This window comes from Polypterus senegalus, chromosome 15 (assembly GCF_016835505.1).
Source record: "Polypterus senegalus isolate Bchr_013 chromosome 15, ASM1683550v1, whole genome shotgun sequence".
Classification (NCBI taxonomy): domain Eukaryota; kingdom Metazoa; phylum Chordata; class Cladistia; order Polypteriformes; family Polypteridae; genus Polypterus; species Polypterus senegalus.
In genome coordinates, this window is record NC_053168.1 from 114,846,398 (window position 1) to 114,869,100 (window position 22,703).

At 39.8% G+C, this 22,703-nt stretch overlaps 1 protein-coding gene across 2 annotated transcripts in view; it reads left to right on the forward strand.

Moving 5' to 3' along the window:
- The window catches only part of LOC120515811 (natural killer cells antigen CD94-like), a 36,308-nt gene extending 23,140 nt beyond the window's left edge, over positions 1 to 13,168 (forward strand). Inside the window, exons 3-6 of one of the 2 annotated variants that reach the window (XM_039737134.1) lie at positions 591 to 668; positions 2,455 to 2,618; positions 5,094 to 5,206; positions 12,766 to 13,168. In XM_039737134.1, the coding sequence (XP_039593068.1) occupies positions 591 to 668; positions 2,455 to 2,618; positions 5,094 to 5,206; positions 12,766 to 12,886 (476 nt within the window). In that variant the 3' untranslated portion in view covers positions 12,887 to 13,168. Of the gene's footprint in view, positions 1 to 590; positions 669 to 2,454; positions 2,619 to 5,093; positions 5,207 to 10,469; positions 10,971 to 12,765 lie in introns of those variants that run through there. The other variant, XM_039737135.1, reaches the window with a different exon arrangement.
- The last annotated feature ends 9,535 nt before the right edge of the window (positions 13,169 to 22,703 follow it).

Below are 22,703 nucleotides of genomic sequence, written 5' to 3' on the forward strand. Positions count from 1 at the left end.
TCCTTGATAGCTCTGTTTTACGGTTTATTTGGGATGCATGGGGTAATGATTTATGCTCAAAAATGCCAAATTTAAGCCACTATGATTCAATGTTGTTCTATATAATAATAAAATGTAAAACATTCCAAAGGGGTGAATACTTTTTATAGGCACCATAAGTCCTTAAATTCTCAGTGCTCAGATAGTTTAATCGAAATTGGCACAAAGTATGAGACTGACGTGCCATCTTCCTGGTTCCTACTTTGAAAACAGAAACATTTTCCTGTTATTAATGTTTTAAGAGAAAGTGAATTTTGAACCTTCACTCTCTTGTCTTATAACTCAGCTTATCTGGTTGTCTCAAACTCAATTGCAAGTCAAATGTCTTAGCACCTGCTATGTACAACAGAGAGAAAGTTGTTCTTTTTTATTTTGTTTGTGTAAACAAATTGCAGTATTTAATGTAAAAGTGTCATGACTCCATTGATTCGTGTTAATATCTCATTCTTTCTGTTTCCATTTTTCTAGATTAATCAAATATTCTGCAGCATCAGTAATCTTAAACATGTTATTATTTGATATATCACATCTTTTTTCTTTTTTCTTTCAAGTTGTCAATGAGCCAGTTGTTGGATCAGAGCATGGAGGCACAAACTCCCCGTATACAAAGGCACCATTGAAAACACAAGGTTTGTATCTTGAGGAATAGGGATGGATTGGAGCACTGGGGCCGTGGGCTTAGCAACAGTGAATTAAAATGTCCTGTCATGCACATGTGCATAGGGGACAGCTGAAGGACTCTTGTGACTAAAATTTTACTGTCGCTCCAACGTTTGGTGCTGTGTCCAAATGCCTTTCTCTATTACTAACTCTGCAAACTGGATGATTAATGGCTATAACACCTCTGACATCACTTTTGGTGTCCATCCACCTGGACCTGCCTCTTCCTGTTGCCATGGGCTGAAAAATGTCTGTCACGTCCTGTTGCTTTGTCATCTTAGAAATAAATCCTGCGGACTACACCACTGTAAGAGAAATAAACAACAGCAATAAAGAGTTGGGGTACTAGCTGGGTCACCCTGCATAACTGGCATTGGAAAAATAAACAAAATACACGCAACTAATGATGAGTCATCTTTGCAGATGAGAGTTCAGATCAGAACTGTCCCAAGATGATGGAGCTTCCAGTTTTGGGTCCTTCGGACAGGAAGAGGTGAATCCAGGTGGGTGGGCAGTGGAAGTGATGTCAAAGGTGTTATAACCATCAAACATCCAGTCTGCAGAAGGAGGAATAGAGAAAGGCATTAGGACATAGCACCAACTCCTGGAGTGGCAGTAGAATTTCAGTCACTAGAGACAGGGTCGTTCTTAGCAGTTTGGGGGCCCTACACAGATCAGAAATGTGCAGGCCCCGGATGTGCAGGCTCTGGATGGGGGCGTGGTCTGGGGGTGCGGCACCCCTCCAGAGCTCAGGAAGGTGTTCTAATAAAACATCCGGAAAAGGCCTTAGAAGACCAGTAACCAAACCACATTGTGCAATGGTTTATCCAGACTGAGCGATCGCTATTTGTACATTCCCAGTCTGCTGCCCCCTGCACCTACCCTTTCCCCTCCGAATTCGACTCAGAACGATAAAATTTAGGATGAGGAGGGTATCGTGACACACGACATGAGGGGCTGGGCCGGTGGCCCCCCTCACAGTCGGGACCATACGCGGATGCCTAAGAACGTCCCTGCTAGAGACCTTTAGCTGTCCCCTATGGACAGGTACACATGCCAATGTGTGATATAAAGTAAGCACAGACATATGAGATTTCTATAATATCCATCGCAGTACTTCGAGGTTATGAATATTTGAAAATGTCAGTCACAAGAGAAAAGGGAAGTAATTAAATCTGGGTGGTTGAATACAGTAAGCAAGTTCAAGTTTAACTTTGTTGTGTCATGCAGCAGAGGTTGGGCTATCTGAAGGAAGCTGTACAGGAAAACGGTGCACTATGGTTCTTCCTGACCTCATCAGTTCAAACCAATAAGTCGCCAGGAAATACTCGGAGGGCTGGCATTTCACTTGTAATTTGTAGCTTCAATAACAGTAGGGTGTTGTACCGTGTTAGCCATAGATTGATATAGGACAAAGTAGGGTGAAATGACACCTTTTATTGGCTAACTAAATAGTTGTTACACCTTGCCTGATGAAGGGGCATTAGCTTCCATCGAAAGCTTGCATTTGTAATCTATTTAGTTAGCCAATAAAAGGTGTCATTTCACCCTACTTTCTCCTCTAGCTTCAATAAGTGAACTAAATTGCCTTCAGACCATTGCATATGCTGAATTTCCATGAAGGCTTTTAGATTAGTTTCATAAGGAATTGGCCTTTCAGTAATGCTTTCTTCATGAAGTTCTCACTCGGTTTACTTGGCAAGGTCATCACCAATTGCATTTTCCATTGTGTACAATTGGTTCCTTTTTTTCTAGGGACCACACCAGGCTCATGTAACTCCTGCCCTGAAGGATGGCACAGATTTGAGAAGAGATGCTACCATGTCAACAACTCAGATGCAAATTCCTGGACTAAGAGTTCAGAATTTTGCACATCTAAGAAGGCTCATCTTGCAGTAGTTGGAAACACAGAGGAGCTGGTAAGGCAAAAGCATTATGATACTATGATGATACTATATGTTCACTAGTAAGCCCATTTAAGTAGGTTCTTACCATGAGTTGCCTCAGTGATGTGTAAAGAGCTGTGCTCTTTTTAGTCACCTTACTTCAAGATTTTTTTAGAATAAACAAGGTCCTTTATTCTAATGGATTCTAGATTAAGAACTTTTAGGGCACTGCTGTTTCTTCTTAAATTAAGAGATAGGCTGAGTGGAACAGCTTAACTGTTATCTAAACAAATGAGGTCAATGGACTGAATGGTCTCATCTTCTTTGTCAAATTCGTTATGTTCTTACTGTATCTCTCTACTCTGGAAAACATGTTCTCCAAATTTTGTGTCCTCAAGGCCTACTGCATTTTGCAAGACCTTTTTCTCTCATGGATTCTTCATTTTTTTCCAATCTGGAAAAAACATGCTACAGTATCATAGCCCCATCTGTCAAGTTAGTTGATAACTTTTTCCCCCTGGCTATTAGACTCATCAACACAATGCAGACCCCCATGATCTTCCAACTTACCATAACATCTTAGATCTTTGTCCAGTTTACGGACAAGTCACTTTGTCATGTCAAAAGATCAGTCATGACATTGATATGTGGAACTTGTATTTAATGGTCTCTATGTAATTGTAGCAGTTAATTGTATCCGCATATGTAAAGAGTATGCTGCATTATTTGCACTGTGTACACTGCAAGCTTACTTTGATTTTAACTTTGAGTGGCACAATAAGGAGATGCAATGAAGCCAATAACAAGCCAATCAAGATGTCAATGACATCTGATGAAACAGTTGAAAGGGAAAAGCATCATTGAAGAGAGCCTTTTTAGCTTTTCTACAGCTGGGGTGCTTCTGTCTTTCAGATCCACCCAGAAGTGTAAAATAACTAAGTACAACTACTTTGTTACTTTACTAAAGTACATTTTTCAGCTATTTATTTGAGTAGATTTGACAAACAGCTACTTTTACCACACTATATTTTAGGTCAAGCAGCATACTCTTTACTTTCTTACATTTTCCAGAAAGTCCTTGTAAATCATTACACAGACCAAACTGTTAGGTCACAGTTCAGCAATTCTCAGACACAAGCAATAGAATGCCGCATATCACTGAAACATCAAAGCACCATAGCACACCTTCAACTGCTCTTTTGGTAGGTCTTTGCATGCTTCCCTCTCAATATTAAGACATGAAAACTGAATGTGCTTTTTTGTTCCACTGTGAAATGTTCAAATTTATAAAATGCAAAGGTGATTAATGCATAATGCAGTGCCATCTGCACTTGCCAGCACCTAAAGAAACCTCTGTTTTCAAGAATATGATTTTAAATTTAAAAAAGTATGTTGAGGTAGGGCGGCACGGTGGCACAGTGGTAGCGCTGCTGCCTCGCAGTTAGGAGACCCGGGTTCGCTTCCCGGGTCCTCCCTGCGTGGAGTTTGCATGTTCTCCCGTGTCTGCGTGGGTTTCCTCCGGGCGCTCCGGTTTCCTCCCACAATCCAAAGACATGCAGGTTAGGTGGATTGGCGATTCTAAATTGGCCCTAGTGTGTGCTGGGTGTGTTTGTGTGTGTCCTGTGGTGGGTTGGCGCCCTGCCCTGGATTGGTTCCTGCCTTGTGCCCTGTGTTGGCTGGGATTGGCTCCAGCAGACCCCCGTGACCCTGTATTCGGATTCAGCGGGTTAGAAAATGGATGGATGGATGGATGGATGTTGAGGTAAGTGTTTTTTCTTGCTTAAACTATCTTATAAGGAGTTCCTTCTTCTTCTTCTTCTTCTTATTCTTCTTCTCCTTCTTCTTCTTCTTATTTCGGCTGTTCCCATTAGGGGTTGCCACAGCAGATCATCTTTTTCCATATCTTTCTGTCCAAGTCATCTTGTTCTGTTACACCCATCACCTGCATGTCCTCTCTCACCACATCCATAAACCTCCTCTTAGGCCTTCCTCTTTTTCTCTTGCCTGGTAGCTCTATCCTTAACATCCTTTTCCCAATATAACCCTCACCTCTCCTCTGCACATGTCTAAACCAACGCAATCTCGGCTCTCTGACTTTGTCTCCCAACCGTCCAACTTCAGCTGACCCTCTAATGTTCTCATTTCTAATCCTATCCATCCTCATCACCCCCAATGCAAATCTTAACATCTTTAACTCTTGCCACCTCCAGCTCTGGAAGTTCAAGAATATAGTGTGCTTTAAAAAAACTATTTGCAAGTGTCATTTATGCAAGCCACAACCCAGAACATGACAATATGAAACTGCTTAATCAGCGAATCAGTGGTGAGGACTGAGGGCCACACTGCCTTCCTAGAGACTCCGCTCAAGAAGCCATCATCTGCTAAAGCTGAGCTTGATATTCCAAGTACTGAGAGTCTCCCTGTAGTCTGTTGTGTGTTTCAGCTTTTTCATTTCTGGTGATCTTTCAGGGGATACCATACTTAAAGTACTTCTGTTTACGTTTGCAGGAGTCCATTCGTCAATTGATGGAAGAACAAACACTTTACTGGATGGGCCTGACTGGTGAAAACCAAGAGAACAACTGGCTGTGGGTGAACAAGCAGGCCTTAGATGATTCCCTGTGAGTCACGACTTGGTTTTCACTTCTTATTATCTTCTCACCATATCACACATTCAACAAATTAACCATCCTCAATAAGAAACTAGAACTTTCAGGCATGTCTGACTAGGGGCCAAATAGTTTAAAATCATGTCTAACATTAAGATATTCAAAACATACATAAAAAGTTATAGAATGATGCTTCACAGGTCACAGTTTGTGAAGGCAGAACAAATAAAAAACGTAGAAAAGATATCACCTCAACCTGCTTCTATTAGCTGACGAGAATTGTACTGAATTTATATCCAAACAAATCAAATTCTTTCTAGAGACAAATACATCCCCCGAGATCTCTGCAGGAATACTCTGGGAAACTCTTAAGGCCTTCTTAAGAGGACAGATTATCTCATATCTTTCCCACAGAAATAAATCCGAAGCGAAGAAAGTAGCAGAGATAAAAAGCGAAATTACTAAAATAGATGAAGAACATGCCAGACTACCAAGCGAGACTCTACATTCAGAATTAAACCTCTTGACAACTAAAGAAACTGAACAACTAATTTACAAATCCAGACATCATTACTATGAACATGGAGAGAAAGCTAATAAGCTTTTAGCTCAACAAATTCACAAGCAAGAAGTGCGCAACGCAATCTCGGTAATCACTAACATGAACGGAGATAAAATCATCGAACACAAAAATATAATGCACACTTTCAGAGACTACTATAAATCCCTATATACTACTGAGTTTAAAGAAGACAATATACAATCTAATGCATTTCTGGATACATTACAGATACCACAAATAGACGCTTTTAGTGTGGAGGAACTTGATAAACCTCTGGCATTATCAGAATTACTAGATGCTATAAAGTCACTCCAAGGTGGAAAAGCAGCAGGCCCTGACGGCTACCCTGCAGAGTTTTACAAGAAATTCTCCGCTCAGCTAGCTCCCCTCCTATTAGCAACATTTACAGAAGCCAGAGATAACCGATCTCTTCCAAAAACCTTTCGCCAAGCACTAATCACTGTCTTTCCAAAACAAAATAAGGACTTATTACAATGTGCATCATACAGACCAATTTCACTTCTGAATAACGACGTTAAAATACTCTAAAATCATAGCTAGAAGGATGGAGAAAGTGCTCCCCTCAGTAATATCACAAGACCAAACTGGATTTATTAGGGGCCGACACTTATCTTCGACGCCTGTTTAATGTAATATACTCACCAACTAAATCAAACACCCCAGAAATATTATTATCATTGGATGCAGAAAAAGCATTCGACATGATTGAATGGAAATACCTTTTTACTATATTGGAGAAGTTTGGGTTTGGCCCGAACATTTGTGCATGGATTAAATTACTGTATACTAACCCAGAAGCTTCAGTTTGCATCAACAACATTTGCTCAGACTACTTTAAACTAGTACTAGACAAGGATAGCCCTTGTCACCGCTGCGGTTTGCGATTGCCATTGATCCACTGGCAATACATTGTCGAAATACTGATCAGATAAAGGGGATTAGCAGAGAAGGACTGGAACAGAAAATCTCATTATATGCAGATGACATGGTACTGTATATATCGGACCCAGAAAATTCTGTGCCTGCAGTCTTAGCAGCACTCACAGAATTTCAAAAGATCTCTGCACTCAGAATTAATCTGAATAAAAGTGTACTCTTTCCAGTGAATTCTCAAGCATATAATATTAGATTAGACACCCTACCTTTTATCATTGCAGAACAGTTTAAATACCTCGGGGTAAACATCACAAGTAAACATAAAGCTCTTTATCAACAAAATTTCGCCGTCTGCATGGAAAAAATTAAACAAGACTTGCATAGATGGTCAACCCTTCATCTCACACTAGCTGGAAGAATTAACACTGTTAAGATGAATATTCTTCCTAAGCTCCTTATTTCAAAACATTCCAATATACATTAATAAATCATTCTTTAAGCAATTAGATTCAACAATAACCTCATTTATTTGGAATTCAAAACATCCACGCATCAAAAGAGCACCCTACAAAGACAAAAGGCAGAAGGCGGCATGGCTCTACCTAACTTCCAGTTTTATTACTGGGCAGCAAATATACAGGTGATAAGAACCTGGACACAAATAGAAGAACATACACAGGCTTGGACCGCAATAGAAGTAAAATCCTGCAGTACTTCTTTGTATTCCTTGCTCTGTGCTCCAATAAACACACGTTATCGGCAATACACTAATAACCCAATTGTGCTCCACTCACTTAGAATCTGGAACCAATGTAGAAAGCATTTTAAGACGGAGAAGCTTTTATCTGTGGCACCCTGCAAGAGAACCACCTCTTTCAACCTTCACAAACATATGCAGTTTTTAATATCTGGAAAAATTTGGAATTAACTTGCTTAGAGATCTTTATATAGACAACGTCTTTGCATCCTATGAACAATTACATTCCAAATTTAACATTCCAGCTACACATTTCTTTCACTATCTTCAAATCAGGAACTTTGTTAAACAGAACCTTCCAGATTTTCCTCATCTTGCACCCTCATCCACGCTGGAAAAATATTGCTCAATCTCAAGGATTAGACTCCATCTCTACAATATATAAAATCATTTTACAATCCCTTCCTTTCAAAGATCCAAGAGGACACTGGGAAAAGATCTCTCAATTAATATATCAGAAAAGGAGTGGAAAGTAGCAATGCAGAGAATTCACTCGAGCTCCATATGCAAAGCATACAATTATACAACTCAAAATTATATATCGAGCACATCTGTCTCGACTAAAACTCTCCAAAATGTTTCCAGGGCATGATCCAACCTGCGAACGTTGCAACCAAGTCCCAGCCTCACTGGGTCACATGTTCTGGGCCTGCACCAAATTAACATTATTCTGGACAAAAATTTTTAATTACCTTCAGACAGCCTTGGACTCACAATCCCTCCTAACCCATTAACAGCTGTGTTTGGGGTTCTTCCAGAGGGGTTTAAAGTGGAGAAAGACAAACAAATTGTGATTGCATTCACTACACTGTTGGCACGCAGACTTATTCTGATAAACTGGAAGAACCCAAACTCTCCTCTTTTAAGTCAGTGGGAAACCGATGTGTTACATTATTTGAAATTGGAAAAAAATCAAATACTCAGTTAGAGGATCTGTACAGACTTTTTTTCAAAACATGGCAGGATCTAATCAGTAATATTTTAAAATAAGTTCATAAAGCACAGAGAATTTATTAATTTAGGTATGTTTACAAGCCTTAAATTTGGCTTGCTCTCTTTCTCAGGGGTGGGGATCGATCTGTTCTTAACTCAATTCTTCTTTTTGTAAAAACTTGATTGCTTTGTATGGATTGTAATAAAATGAATAAAAAAATAATAAAAAAAAAAAGAAAAGATATGATCACATGCTAGGGGCTACAATATCTTTGGAAAACTTTGATTAATTAAATGGCTGATTTTAAATTGAATATTTATGCAGACAGTAAAAATGGCAGTACTTTGTTATGTTGAAATAAATAATTTATATATGTAACATAATAATACACCTAAACAATATAACATTTTCAAACCTGTTGAATCCCACTCAGACAGAGCCTATCCCTGCAGCCATGGGTGCAAAGCAGAAGTTAGCCTTGGACAAGACACCTGTCCATTACAGAGCTTACTCACACACACTCACACACACACTCAGGGTTGGTGTCACCATTAAGGTGAATTAGGCATTTGTCTCGTGTGTACACCATAAGTTATAGTTAGCTTCTGAACAGTTGATTGGTGCACTAATAAGCTTGGCCTAGGGTGCAAAATAGCCTAGAACTGGCACTGCACACACACATAGACACACTCACAGTAGGGACATACCAGAGTCATCCGTTATCCTTCAAGGCTTCTGGTATGTGTAAGTTAAAAAACACACATTAGTACAACTGTTCATGAGAAAACTTCTAGCTTTCAAGTAATGCCCATATACTGTATTTTTTCTCTGATATATACCATGTGTGGCGCACTGGGTAGCGCTGCTGCCTTCGCAGTAAGGAGACCTGCGTTCGCTTCCCAGGTCCTCCCTGCGTGGGGTTTGCATTTTCTTCCCGTGTCTGAATGGGTTTCTTCCCACAGTCCAAAGACATGCAGGTTAGGTGCATTGGCGATTCTAAATTGTCCCGTGTGTGTGTTTGGTGTGTTTGGTGTGTGCCTTGCAGTAAGCTGGCGCCCTTCTCAGGGTTTGTTTCCTGCCTTGTGCCCTGTGTTGGCTTTGATTGGCTCCAGCAGACCCCCATGACCCTGTGTTACGGTATAGCAGGTTGGAGAATGACTGACTGACTGACTTTTCTCCCACTTCTTCCCCAAACTGAACAATTGGCTTTTTTGCACTAGAAGAGCAGATGGTTTCTCAAAACACAATAAAAGCTCAAGGTCAGTTTCAATGGGAGTCAAAATCTGCACTAAGCTGCAAACAGTCTGGCCATTCTAAGGTGCAGCTTTGCCTTTCAGCTTTTCCAGAAGGCAGGCAATTCCTATCCAGCTTGACAAGTTTCACAGGTGACCATTTACCCAAAATATGTCAGCTGAAAAGGTTAAGCATCTCCAGTAAAGTGAGTTTCGTGTTTCATTTGTATTTGTTGCCTATGAAACAAAAAGCATCAGCTTTATTAAATTGTATATGAATCAAAGTTGTAAGTTTTGCTTATAACTATGACCAATACTGAAAAGGAGTAACTGTTGCCTGCAGAAAAAACAAGCATAAGACTGGTACTTTTTTATTTTTATTTAAAAGAATAAAACACATACACAGTTTAGTCAGAATGACGCTTTCATAAACAATATAGCTAGACAGTCATTATGTTCCAAAAAACAAAAAATATTCCACCTAAAAAGTAACTTCCTTCTCCGAGCCACATCACATAGTTAAATGACAAAAAAAATCCCAGTGTTGCGTGTTATGCATATTAAAAGAACCACAGAGTTTAAGCAAGAACCTGGTAGCCATTTCACAACATTAATGAATTCTATAACAAATTCTTGAATTGTGCTTCAGAAGGAGAATTTCACTTTTTCTAGTATGAGATAATATAATTCAATACTTGTCAACTGAAATATAAAAAGTGGATCAGAATTCCATCAATTAACCTAGATGAAACTTTATGGAAGTGTTTTTACTATCTGTATATGTAGGGGAGTACATAACTGGTAAGTATGTCCAATTCCTCCAAATCAATCAATGCGACAGTTTTATTGGTCAGTAAGTAAGCTAGTATGTCTGGTACCTTTGTATTCATCAGATACTACATATGCTGTGTGAGGGATGGCCAGAATCCTTACCCAGCTGGACACCCTCAAGATGGAAGGACCAGAAGAGAGAGCATACACAGGACATTATCGCCCCCTGATGGCTAAATGGCAGCCCCTCAGGATTGCAGCGATGTCTCAGATTCCCACAGGGTATACTGGGAATTGGAGTTTTTTGACTCAGCCCTGTTGGGCTCCATGAGTGCTGCCAGGAGATGCTGCAAGAACTGGGGAGCTCACTTCATGGGGCTTCTGCCTCATCCAGAAGTGCTTTCGGACCACGTGTATGGAACAATGGAAGTACTTCTGGGTGGTAGATAAAAGGAGCTGTATGCCTCAGTTCCAGGGGCCAATGGTGGTAGGAAGGAGGGCAAAGTTTGCCAGGAGGAATGGCAGAGTCACAGAGATGATGAAGACTGAGAAAAGGGACAAAGATTTGTGTGTTGGCTGTATTGTGTTTGGACTACAGTGTTTGTACTTGTGGCTGTGGTGGGAAACACTTATAGAGGAAGCGTTTCTCACAATAAAAAAACTCTTTATTCATTTTATACTGGTGTCTGAGCCTGTCTGTGTTGGGTTTGGGGAGCTGGGGCTCCCCATGCAGTCCACAGCTGTACACGCTATATTACTATTTCTTACTGTGCATTATTCATGCTGAATCCTGCATCACGTTTCAATGTAGGTATTCAAATAGAGCAAACTGTGTATGAGTGAATGCATAATACATGTGCATGCATTGAAGTGATCATCAGTTCATGAAAATGTTTGTACATAAACAGTCAGTTAGTGGACAGCAGTAATTACATCTCAGCAGTAAATTCTGGAAGAAGCAATAGTTTTTCCAAAATAACACCTCAACTATTTTTCAGCCTGAAATAAGTATTTCATTGTGTATGATGAATTATCCATTTACAATTCCATTTAATTTTCTAACTTCATTTATTTAATGTGATGCATACGGTATGGAGCATTCCATTGCTTGCTGTAGTTAGGCAGCAAGTATATAGCATAATTATTTTTATTGGTTCTTTAGCATAAACGTTTATGCAGTTTTCATTCATTTAGACACTGTAGCAAGGGAACTTAGAACAAAGGTCAGACAATGCTTTTACTCAGAATGTAGAATATCAGGAAGTGTTTGGTTAATCACATAACCTAAAGCCAGAGATGATTTGAATAAATGTACTGCCACTAGCTTCTAAATAGGAGCACCATGGGAAAAGCATGCAGATGAGGGTCCATGTCACCTGCCCTGGCTAATTCTTTGCAATTAGCCGATGCCTCCTCAATACATGACTCTAGAATCAGCCTGCTTTATGTGTGGTGTGAACTTAACTAGTACTGTAGGATATCACCATAGATTTTCCTTTAGATAAAGCTATCTCATTGAGTGGCACTCCAAACATTGATGTTAATACATTTAGAGTGATTTTAGAGTCGTAGCAATCTGAAACATATGCCATATCTAAAGGATATGCTCTGTGGCTAAGGATCTCCACTGGTATCTGGAAGGTTGCCAGTTAAAATCCCATTACTGCAGAAAAGATCCTACTCTGTTGGGCCCTTGAGCGGAACCATTAACATGAAAATTGCTCCTAGAGTGCTGTACAATGGCTGACACTGCACTATGACTTTCAAAGCTCATGCTAAAAGACAGATTCTAGCAGAGAATGCAGAGAATGCATATAAGATGCATCAGAGATTAGTAGGGTTTATCAAATAAAAAAAATAAATAAATAAACCAAAATGTGTGGGGTATTCCCAAAACAAATGAGCTATAGGCATTCACAATTCCGATCTTTTTTAGGATATTTTAAAAAAGATTTAAACAAGCTATCTATGTATGAGTGACCATTTTTGACTGAATTGTAATATGTTTTATATAAATTGATGTATATTATAAAGAGTTGAGATCCATTTCCTATACTGATAAAATTTTAAGCAAGACGGGAATTATTGACAAAGGTTCAAAACACAATGAGAGTGAGCAACACTAAAACAAGGTGCTATAGTAATCCTAGCAATATTTTTAGATAAGATGCATCTGAACATGCTTCACAACCAGCACTTGAAGGTGTGTGTTGGGTAGTATGTTCAAGTCATGGTGGAGTAATTATTTCTGTGGCAGTATGTGAGTATGAATGAACTGTGACAAAGCGCACTGTCTGAGGGTAGGACACACAGCACTACCTCTCTAGTCTCCCTTAGAAAAACTCTTACAAAAGCACAATGTAAAATAAAGTATAAAGAATGCATGTGACTTTTTCAAATTTTATTTTTATTTTTTAGGTTTAACTTTGAAAAGAAAGCAGGAAAATTTTGCCTGTCTCTGACAAAGACATCAGCACAAATGTCCAAATGTGAAAATAAATTCATGTGGATTTGTCAGAGACTCTGCCTTGCTTCATGAGCTGCACAAGTTAAGCTACTCTGAAAAGCAGAAGGTTTTGCATCAAAGCGACATGTTGAAGCCACCCCTGCAGCCTCAGGCACCATCAGGTATACAGCTGGCCTCCAAGCCACACATCCCACCCTCCTATTTGTGACCTATTAAGTAATGGACATTGGTAAAGATTATAAATATTAGAAAATGAAAAAGGAAAAACTTTTTGGAATGTAAAATGACTTAAAATAAATTCAAGTTTATATAAGATTATTCTTTTTATCTGTTAAAGGCACTATATAAAATAAAGATTATTTTTAAATATTTGTCTTCATTTTCCACAGTCTTGTTACACATCTGCATTTTTTTATTTTCAAATGTTCTCACTTGCTGTTTTTATTAATTAGCAAGTAATAATTTGCAGTTATGAGCAAATAATAACTAAGAATTATTTAAAGAAGTACCAGAATTATTTTTGATTGAGCATCACACACCCTGGGAGGATGCAGTCGTTTCCTGAGTGTTTCTTCACCCTTTCTGAGAACATTAGGCCAGGCTTTCGCAGCAAGCATTCACTCCATAAAATAAGTTCTTCATTCTACGAAACATCATGTGGATGGATTTTCTGATTTGGTCCGCTTACTACCTAAAGACATGCCTTCCAGTTAGGATGGCCACAATCAACAAGGTATTGCAGTTCTGCTGGAGACTAGCATGAGCAGTGAGGAGTACTTGCTGTTGCACACTGGCACCACTAGAGGGAAACAACATACCATAAATGACAGGCGTAAAAATGAGATCCTGGTGGGCCTCAGTGGCTACAGATTTTTGTGCCAACCACTTTCTCATTAACAGTTTCTCAATTACTCAGATTTCTCAGTATGTTAACAAACCCTAAAATGCAGTTCTCTGAACACTAAAAGCATTTCTCACAACACTGTAGCACCTGCTCACCATTTTCAGCACAGCCTTTGGTCCTTTTCAGGGTTGTGGGGAAGTGAAGTCTATGCTAAGATTGGACACAAGGCAAGATTCCCCATCATAGGGCACAATCACTCACATGCCCATATTCATGGCAGGCTAATTCAGTGGCACCATTTAATTAGTAACCTTTACAGGGAGCTCTCTAGTTGACCCAAAATTCAGAATAACTCTAAAAATATCAAAAGTATTTTATTAATAATAGAGTGATAACTATGAGATAATTTAAGGTAACAACCATGGGCATCGTAGTCAGGGGGGAAAAAGAGTAGTGATTACACAGGACCTCCTAGGTGGAGGCCTCAAAGCCTGGAATGAAAAGTTTGTTTTCGAGAGGAAGGGGCCCACGGAGACTGCTTATGCATATAGGGCCCTGAGTTCTGTGCTATATCCCTGGTAACAACCATAAGAGAAAGCAATAAACCCACTGGCCTTCTTGATCCTTTCTAACAGGTCCTGCTGTCTACCAGATAGGGTACCTGTAGTGTAAGCCCATCTCAAACACACTTAAGCACACTCCCACATCTTCTTTCCACTCTCAGTGCCTAAGGTTGCGCCCTCATCTGACCCTCCTCCAAATTTACTTGCCTTATGCATGACAGTCTCTTTAAAACCCCAGCCAATGAAAATTATGGAGTCACTTCCAGTTCCTCCAGAGGAACTTCCAGCTCCAGAGCCCAGTCTGTATATTGACCAGTGAAACCAGGTCAGAGCTGCATCCAGTGATGTCAGATATACTTTCTACTCCATAGAAGCCTGTCTAGTAGTAGTAATCGTATCACTGCCATGTGCTGTAAATGGCGGTGCTTGTACAGCAAAGTCGAGAGACGCACTCAGTGTTGAACAAAAAGCTCCATCACGTTGATCTGACACACTGGATAATGGAGGTCCCAGTGTATATTAGTGATAGACCTCTCTGCTTGTAATTCCCAACATTATACAACACCTATAAAAATTATTTATCTCATAGAGGTTTTCACATTTTTTGTTATGCTGTACAATACTGAAACTCAGTGGATTTAATTTGACATTTTTGACACTGACCAGCTGAAAAAAACCCTTTAATGTCAAACTAAAAACATATCTCTGCAAAGGGGTTTAACCTAATTACAAATATAAAGGACTGTAGAAGACAGTGGTTGCCACTGAGCCTCAACGCTTGGACACAACTGACATGAACATAGTCACGGGTTCAGATATAATGAATTTATTTTGTCCAAGTACCTTTACACAGCACTGTATACACAGGGACGGTAAATCCTTTCTCTTTCTTCTCTTTCTCCTGATTCATCTTCCTCCATGCATGTGTTGTCTTCTGCCTTTCGACTCTGACTCCCTGAGGTGAGGTGGAGGGCTCCCTTAAAGCTAGACCCTGGAAGTATTTCTGGCATTTGGGCAAAGTTCTGGAGGAGTTACATCCAAGTCAGGCAGAAGTGTCATAAAGTAGGGATAGTCTATTAGTGAAGCTACCCCTGGTGGCAACCATGAACCCAGCCTACCCTGTGGTCTGGAAAACAGGAGCAATGACACATGTATATTGCCCACCAGCATTTTGGGGGAGTATGTATTCCAAACAGGATAACTTTCCCAGTGTTTCCATTAAGACAAGAAAATATCCAAGTCATAGTCCAAGCTTCCCTACCTGGAAAGGGATCAATTCACAAACTGGTCAGGGATGCCATTCTGTTACTGTCCTTCCACTCCTTCCTGGCTAGGGCCCACCTTTCCTCCTGGATGGGATGCCAAAGTCTCAAATGGCACTGTAAAAGATGGGTGTCAGGGACCTCTGGAAATGCACTAATTGGCGGTGTTTAGCTAACAGAAAGCCGAGCGCTTTATTTATTTAACATAAAAACACAACTGAAACAATAAAAAAACAAACATGCTGTAGATAAAACAATATGGCGGAAAGAAAGGTCTGTCGTGAACAAGCAACCACTTCCAGTTGAGGGTGTGACCTCATTAAACTTTCTTACAGGCACTTAGAACAGAAAATAATTGATTACATAAACGTTCACTCACTTCAAGTCAGTATTTAGTAGATGAACCTTGGGCAGCCATGACAGCCTTGAGTCTGTGTGCACAGGTCTTTCTCTACCAGTTTTGCACATTTGGACATTTCTTCTTCTTTGCACAATTGCTAAAAGTCTGTCAGGTTGCATGGAGATTGTGACTAAACCTCCTCTATCAAGTCCAACCACAAATTCTCAGTTGGATTGAGATCTGGACTCGGAACTCTCCAGGATATTCGGATTGTTGCTTTTATGCCATTCCTGTGTAGCTTTGGCTTTATGCTTGGGGTTGTTGTCTTTCTGGCTAAAAAAAATAATCTTCCCCCATGGATTAGAATTGTCATAGGCTGCATCATCTTGTTCTTCAGGATTTGTCACCACGTTCATTTTACCCTCACAAACATTTCATGGTCTGCTGCAGCGAATCGTGCCCACAGCATGATGGTGCTTCATAGTTGGATGGTTTGTTCTTCATAATGTGCAGTTCTAGCATGATGTGTAATCTGATAATCAAAAAGCTTGATTTTGGTCTCATCAGACCATAGAACCTTCCTCCAGGTGGCTTTAGATTCTCCAGTGTGCCTACTGGCAAACTAAGTTTTATTTCAACAGTGGCTTTTTCTTTGCTGCTCTCTCATAAAGATGTAAGTGGTGAAACACCCAGGCACAGTGGTTGTCTACGCAGTTTCTGCAGTTTTATCCACTGTAACTTTTACCTCCTTCAGAGTTATTGCAGGTCTCTCTCAACTTGACATCTTAAATCTTCTTTGGTTTGTCTGCTTTAGCAGATTCACAGCAGTGTGGTACTTCTATTTCTTAATAATTGATTTCACTGGGCTCCAAGGGGTATTCAGTGACTTGGATATTTTCTTGTCTCCATCCCCTGACCTTTGCTGTTGAATTCACTTTTCACAGAGCTTTTTTAAAGTATTATTTTGTCTTCTTTGTGTAGGTAGGTCAGTCCCACGACACTGACTCACCATAAGTTCGGCCTTCAAGAAACAGGGGCTGCCCAAAACAGTCAGCATCCTAGGTGGAGGTTGCACGTGTCCCTGAAGATGTGCTTGTTTGGTTAATTATTGATTCTCGTCTGAGAGTGTGTGAGTGGGTCCTGCAGTGGACTATCTCACCACATTCTGCATTGCTACCAGGAATGGCTCTGATCCTCCATGATCCTGAACTGGATTAAGTAGATTCGACAATATTATGATGTCATTCTATGTCTGATTGCAGCTGAAAGGATTAATGTTTTAGAGAGAAGGAAGGTTGAGGGACTTTCTACTGTTCATGCATCCATCCAACATTTACTGAACCCACTTAATCCGATTTCATGGTCATAGGGCTGGATCTAATCCTGGCAGAAACAAGGCCTGGGTGGAGCGCCACTCCATTACAGGCAGCACACATTGACTTATGAACCAGTTGGCAGTTGCCACTTCTGAATCCACACAGTTCTCTATGCGGGTTCCAGCTTTTCTGAAAAGTACAATTAGACAATAGGAAATTAAGTAGGGAATTTTAATAATTGCAGCCATTGTACTTTAACAATGATTTTGTATTTTCTATTGTGCCTTTCATGTTAAGTTACATCCTAATATCAACTAAACATCCAGCACAACACTGTTTACCAAACTGCAGTGCAGCTGGGAGCAGAAGCAGGCTGCTCAGTAGGAAGTTCACACATGAGAGCCTTCCCCCTTGTGGCCACTAGACCACACTGCCATTTTCCTCAGTATGACTAGCAGTGAGTGTGTTTGGTTATAAAGCACCAATTTAAAGGGAAAAAATATAGACTGGGATGGCACAAGAGTTATTGCTGATGCCTCAAAGATTGAAGAAACTGGGACCAAATCCTGACCTGCTCACCATCTTTCTGGATTCCCTACATGTTTTCTGGTTTCCTCTTTCACCCTAAAGATCCATTATAAGGCTAATTCATGACTCAGATCTGGTGTGATGTTGATATGTGTTTACAAATGAGGGGTTGCTTTTCAACAGTGAAGCACTTTATATTTTGATAACACCAGCCCTCATTATGATGAAAATATATCCCTCTCCTAAAACAGCTCCAGCAGCTTAAAGTTTAGCCGGTCTTGGACCCACTATTTAAAAGTATGAAAATCGGTAGGACTGAACTCATCCCATCAAGAACAAATAAACAGCATCAGTGTTTAGAAAGACAAGAAGAATCCAATGGCCATCAATAACCAAAAGTGAGCTGGGGGACTGAAGCTGGGCAAGCAGATGGGATAGCAGACACCTGGGCAGGGGTGGCTGTCAGTTGTAGAGCGCCTCGAGGCACTCTGATTATCAAGGCACACCTCGTATGATTAATACCCCAGTTTACACCCAGAAAGTCCTCCAGGCCCACAGGTGGGTGGGACTAAAGCACAAAGAGGTCAACAGAGCACATCCCTCCCAGGCATCACTGGACTGCAATTTACTTACGGAACAACTCCTTGTGGTTTGTTGTTTTCTCCCGAGGGAGATTCTGTTAAGTTGTCTTGACACAAGTCCAGCCTGAGGCCTCTCTGTGTCTAAGAGGTGTAAATTGGCAGACGAGTCTGAAATGCTGCATGACGATGTAAATAATGCATTGATATGTAAATGAATTTAATGAGAAAAACAGCGCCTATGTTAATCTATTCAGACACTGTCAGTTTTATTTATTTTTTCCAATTGCAGGATTGCAGGGAGTCGTGTGCATAAGCATGGCACAAACTCTGGACGTGACACCAGTTATACTCACACCGGCAGGTGGGCTGGTTGAGCAGTGTACTCATTTTTTTTTCTGTCATTTCTGAAACTACTTTAGTTCAGATGCTGTTCATCTGATGTATTTTCATGTACTCTTACTTTATTGATGCTGGTTCTCACGAGTACTGGACTACTGTGCCTAGTCTGTTGGGATATATTAGGTATTTTCTTATCCTTTTTATACCATAGTCTTTACAAATTCATTTAATGTTTTCTGTACTTAATTTACCTTACTCCATTTTTTACTCTTGTTTCTTCCATTCTTCTCTTGTCCAGTTGCTTATGTTCCTTGTATACTCCACTTACAGTCATTTCTTTTGCATGGTAGACCACTTGATTTTCACCCAAACACAGCCTTTACCACATTTTTTATTTTCCATTTTCTCTTTTTTCTTTCAGTCCACAGAGGATGTTTTCTTCTGTTGCAATGCGGTCTTTGAAATCACTTACCTGTGTTTCTTTTTCTTTATTCCACACTTCATGGACATCCATACGGTCCCATAAAGCATGACATGCTGATTCTGTTTCATAGCATTTTACACCTTTACTGACCTTTAATATGAACATTGACAGGTTATTAGAAAGGGCATTTTGTGTACCTGATCAGTCCACCCCAAGAAAAAGACCCTCATGTGAAAGTGAAAACAGATCTTTGTAGAGTGATTTTCATTAATTACAAATATAGATGTTTTATATTTGTACTGGCACTGTACATATACAGTATATACACAGTAGTCGACCGAGGTAATAATGGATTGATGACAATGATAAATGTTGGGGCACTAACCTGGCAGTCCTTGTTTACTTCAATAATCAAAAAGAAATCTGCGCTTGACTATGCAGTTATAAAAAGAAATGTTGCCCTCTGGTGATCTTAACAGAAAATACTGTCTATGAAGTCTTCTTATTATGGCTCCTAAGAACTCCATTCCACTATCTCTCATGTCAACAAGCAGCACCTCCTTCTGGGCGGCTGGGCTTTTATGGTCTGGGGGCCAGGAAGGGCAGTGTCAGTTGCCCTCACTGGGTGGTCTTATTGTACTGTGGAAGCAAAGGAAGATGACACTGTTGGCAGTAGCACCCCATCTCGGCCCATGGTGGTATTACATACCTGGGAGGAATCTGGGAAGCATGAGTGACAGCACATAAAAACGTCTCAATGAAGTCATCTCAAAGTTAAGTGGGCTAGGAGTGGGCTACTCTCCACCAAGGGTTGATTTCATTATGCTACAGATTATTTTAACAAAGAATTTGACCAAATTATGCACAATTGTTTCGGAGAATGTTAAAGTAAATTATTTTTTACTGTCCTTTTATGGTTGTCTGGTGTGTTAACACCACTGGTTTCTTTTTAGGCGGGCTGTAAAGTTGCATTATTCTTTTGATTCCTCTTAGACACTTTTATCATTTTATCTATTTTTTACACTCCTGATGTGGCTCAATATTGCCTGCTGTTGCTGTGTATTTTTTGTTCAAATTTTAGTGTTTATACACACTTGGAAAACTTTTACCTCCTTTACATTTGTTGTTTCATTACTTTATTTGTTTCAACATTTACTGTTTTTGAACTCCAAAAAAGTATAACATTCTTTCTTGTTATTCATTTTTTCACTTTACTGGGTGAGTGGCAAACCACAGCTATATTGAATATTAGCTGTTTTTATTAATATTACTTTCCCTTCCCCAGTCAAGTTCCTTAGTGACCATAAACCTAACGTTTGGCCATCGTTTTTTGTGCTTCTCACCAGTTTCATTGTTCTATATGTTGACAACCGAATGTAACTGCCAATAGTTTAACCTCATTTCCTATTTTTGTATCATATTGTGGCTTTTCTTTCCATTTGACAAACATTATTCCTTCTCATTTTTGTATGTTTAGTTTGGATCCCGATGCTCCACAGAATCCTACCACTGTGTATTATTGTCCTTTCTTTACTTCTTTTGGCTTTACATATTACAGAAGCCTCATCTAAAATACCAGATGACTTTCACTTGCCTGCCTCTGCTCCCTGGGACAGTTGATTCCTTAATTTATTGAACTTTCTGAGTCCTAATGGCAGCATTCCCTAAAACACCCACACATTAAAAGCACAGAAAATGTGTACATATTTAGCCTAAAGTGTGTACTGTATTTATATTTATTAACCCTATTGTGTGTGTGTGTGTGTGTGTTTGTGTTACCCAGTTCAGTTGTCATTCCTGCCTTATACCCGATGCTTGCTAGGATTGGCTCTGGCTACCCAGTGGATTTAATCTGGCTTATATGACACCGATCAACAGAAAAAGACTCTTTAATATCAAATTTAAAGCAGATCTTTGAATGTGGACAAATATAAATGTCATATATTTTTATAAGCACTGTATATATAAAAAATGAATGTGGGGTACGAATAATACACTTCAATGTCAGCACATCACTGACTGTACCATCCACACCAAGACCTCCCTTTGAAAAATAGTCATGACAGTCAAGCAAGTTGGTCCATGTGTTACTTTTATATATCTACAGTATATATAGTTATATATAAGGCACTCACGCACCAGTCTCCATTCAAGTCGGTTTACTTCTCACCACGTGTTGGAGCGTACCTTGCATCCGCTTAGCTAGCGATACCTGTTTGTTGAGAATATATAATTATCTACAGATTGTTAAGGAGTAACGTTTGGCATTTCTGAGAGAGAGATCAGAGTTATGTGTATATTAAAGGGTAGCTGCTGATTGCCAGAGATATCACGGCCATGTGCTTTTCTCCCTACGCGTGGGACACTCTCCGGTCAGACTTAAACACGATCAGAAATAGTGCCAATATGTATTGATTTTTAAAGTTTGTCTAGTACATGGGCACAGCTGCAGAGACAGCTAATATATATATATATATACTGTATATACTAGCAAAATACCCGCGCTTCGCAGTGGAGAAGTAGTGTGTTAAAGAAGTAATGAAAAAGAAAAGGAAACATTTTAAAAATAACACAACATGAAACAAAAATTGTTTTGTGACTGTTATGAGTGTTGCTGTCATCAAGGATTTGATTATCATTATTTCTTTCAATCAGGTTCGTATTTGGAGGATGTGTTGTGTTCAAGTTACATTCCGTGTTTGTCTAGTCTATCCCTGACCAGCTCATCTTCGTTGTCAACCGCTGTAAAGATAACAGGTTTCATTCATCGAAGTGTTCACTACCCAAATTGGTACTCGTGAATCTAAGATGTTTAACAGGCATTCCCGGTATTAAGTTGTGGATTTGCCTGCAAATATTTAGCGGCAGCGTGTCTATGAACATAATTTAAACTTAAGCTTTACACCTTGCTTTCCTATTGATATGTATACAAAGGCTTGTTCAGATTCAGCAGGTTGTTCCTTTCCTACTGCATCAATAAACAGCTCGTCTTCCTCTTTATCTGAGACATCACACCCTGCATGCACGGGTTTACCTTTCCCAGTCCTGCAAACTTTAGCGAAGTGCTTCAATTTACCACATTTTTTACACTGTCTTCCTTTAGCTGGACATTGACTTTTTCCACCGTGTGCTTTGTTTCCGCAATAGCTGAACTTATGAATATGCGTGTATGCTTCACTCGCTTCATATTCTTTTGCTGCCTTCTCAATTATGTAAGAGTTCAGCACTCTTTGGAGCTCTTGCTTGTTGTCTGCGTACTGCGTTCACAGTCAATTCACGTGAGCCGCTCAGAGTACATGCATCAAAGGTTCTCAGCTGTGCTTGTGCTATCTCGTACGATCTTGCGATGTCCACGGCTTTATTTAATGTTAGCTCAGACCTGGCACTTAAAAGTTTCTCTCGCACTTTTGCTGAGTTTGTGATAATTTACTAGTATATCCCTGACCATCTCATCTTCGTTTGCATAAGCACAGTCCTTCACCAGCAATTTTAACTCTGTTACAAAGTGATCAAAAGTCTCGTTTATACCCTGCGTCTTCTCATTAAACTTGTATCTCGCGAATATCGTATTTGTCTTAGGCATTTCAAACGCCAGCGGCAGTGTGTCTATGAACTTAATTTAAACTTAAGCTTTACACCTTGCTTTCCTATTCATTTGCATAAGCACAGTCCTTCACCAGCATTTTCACGAC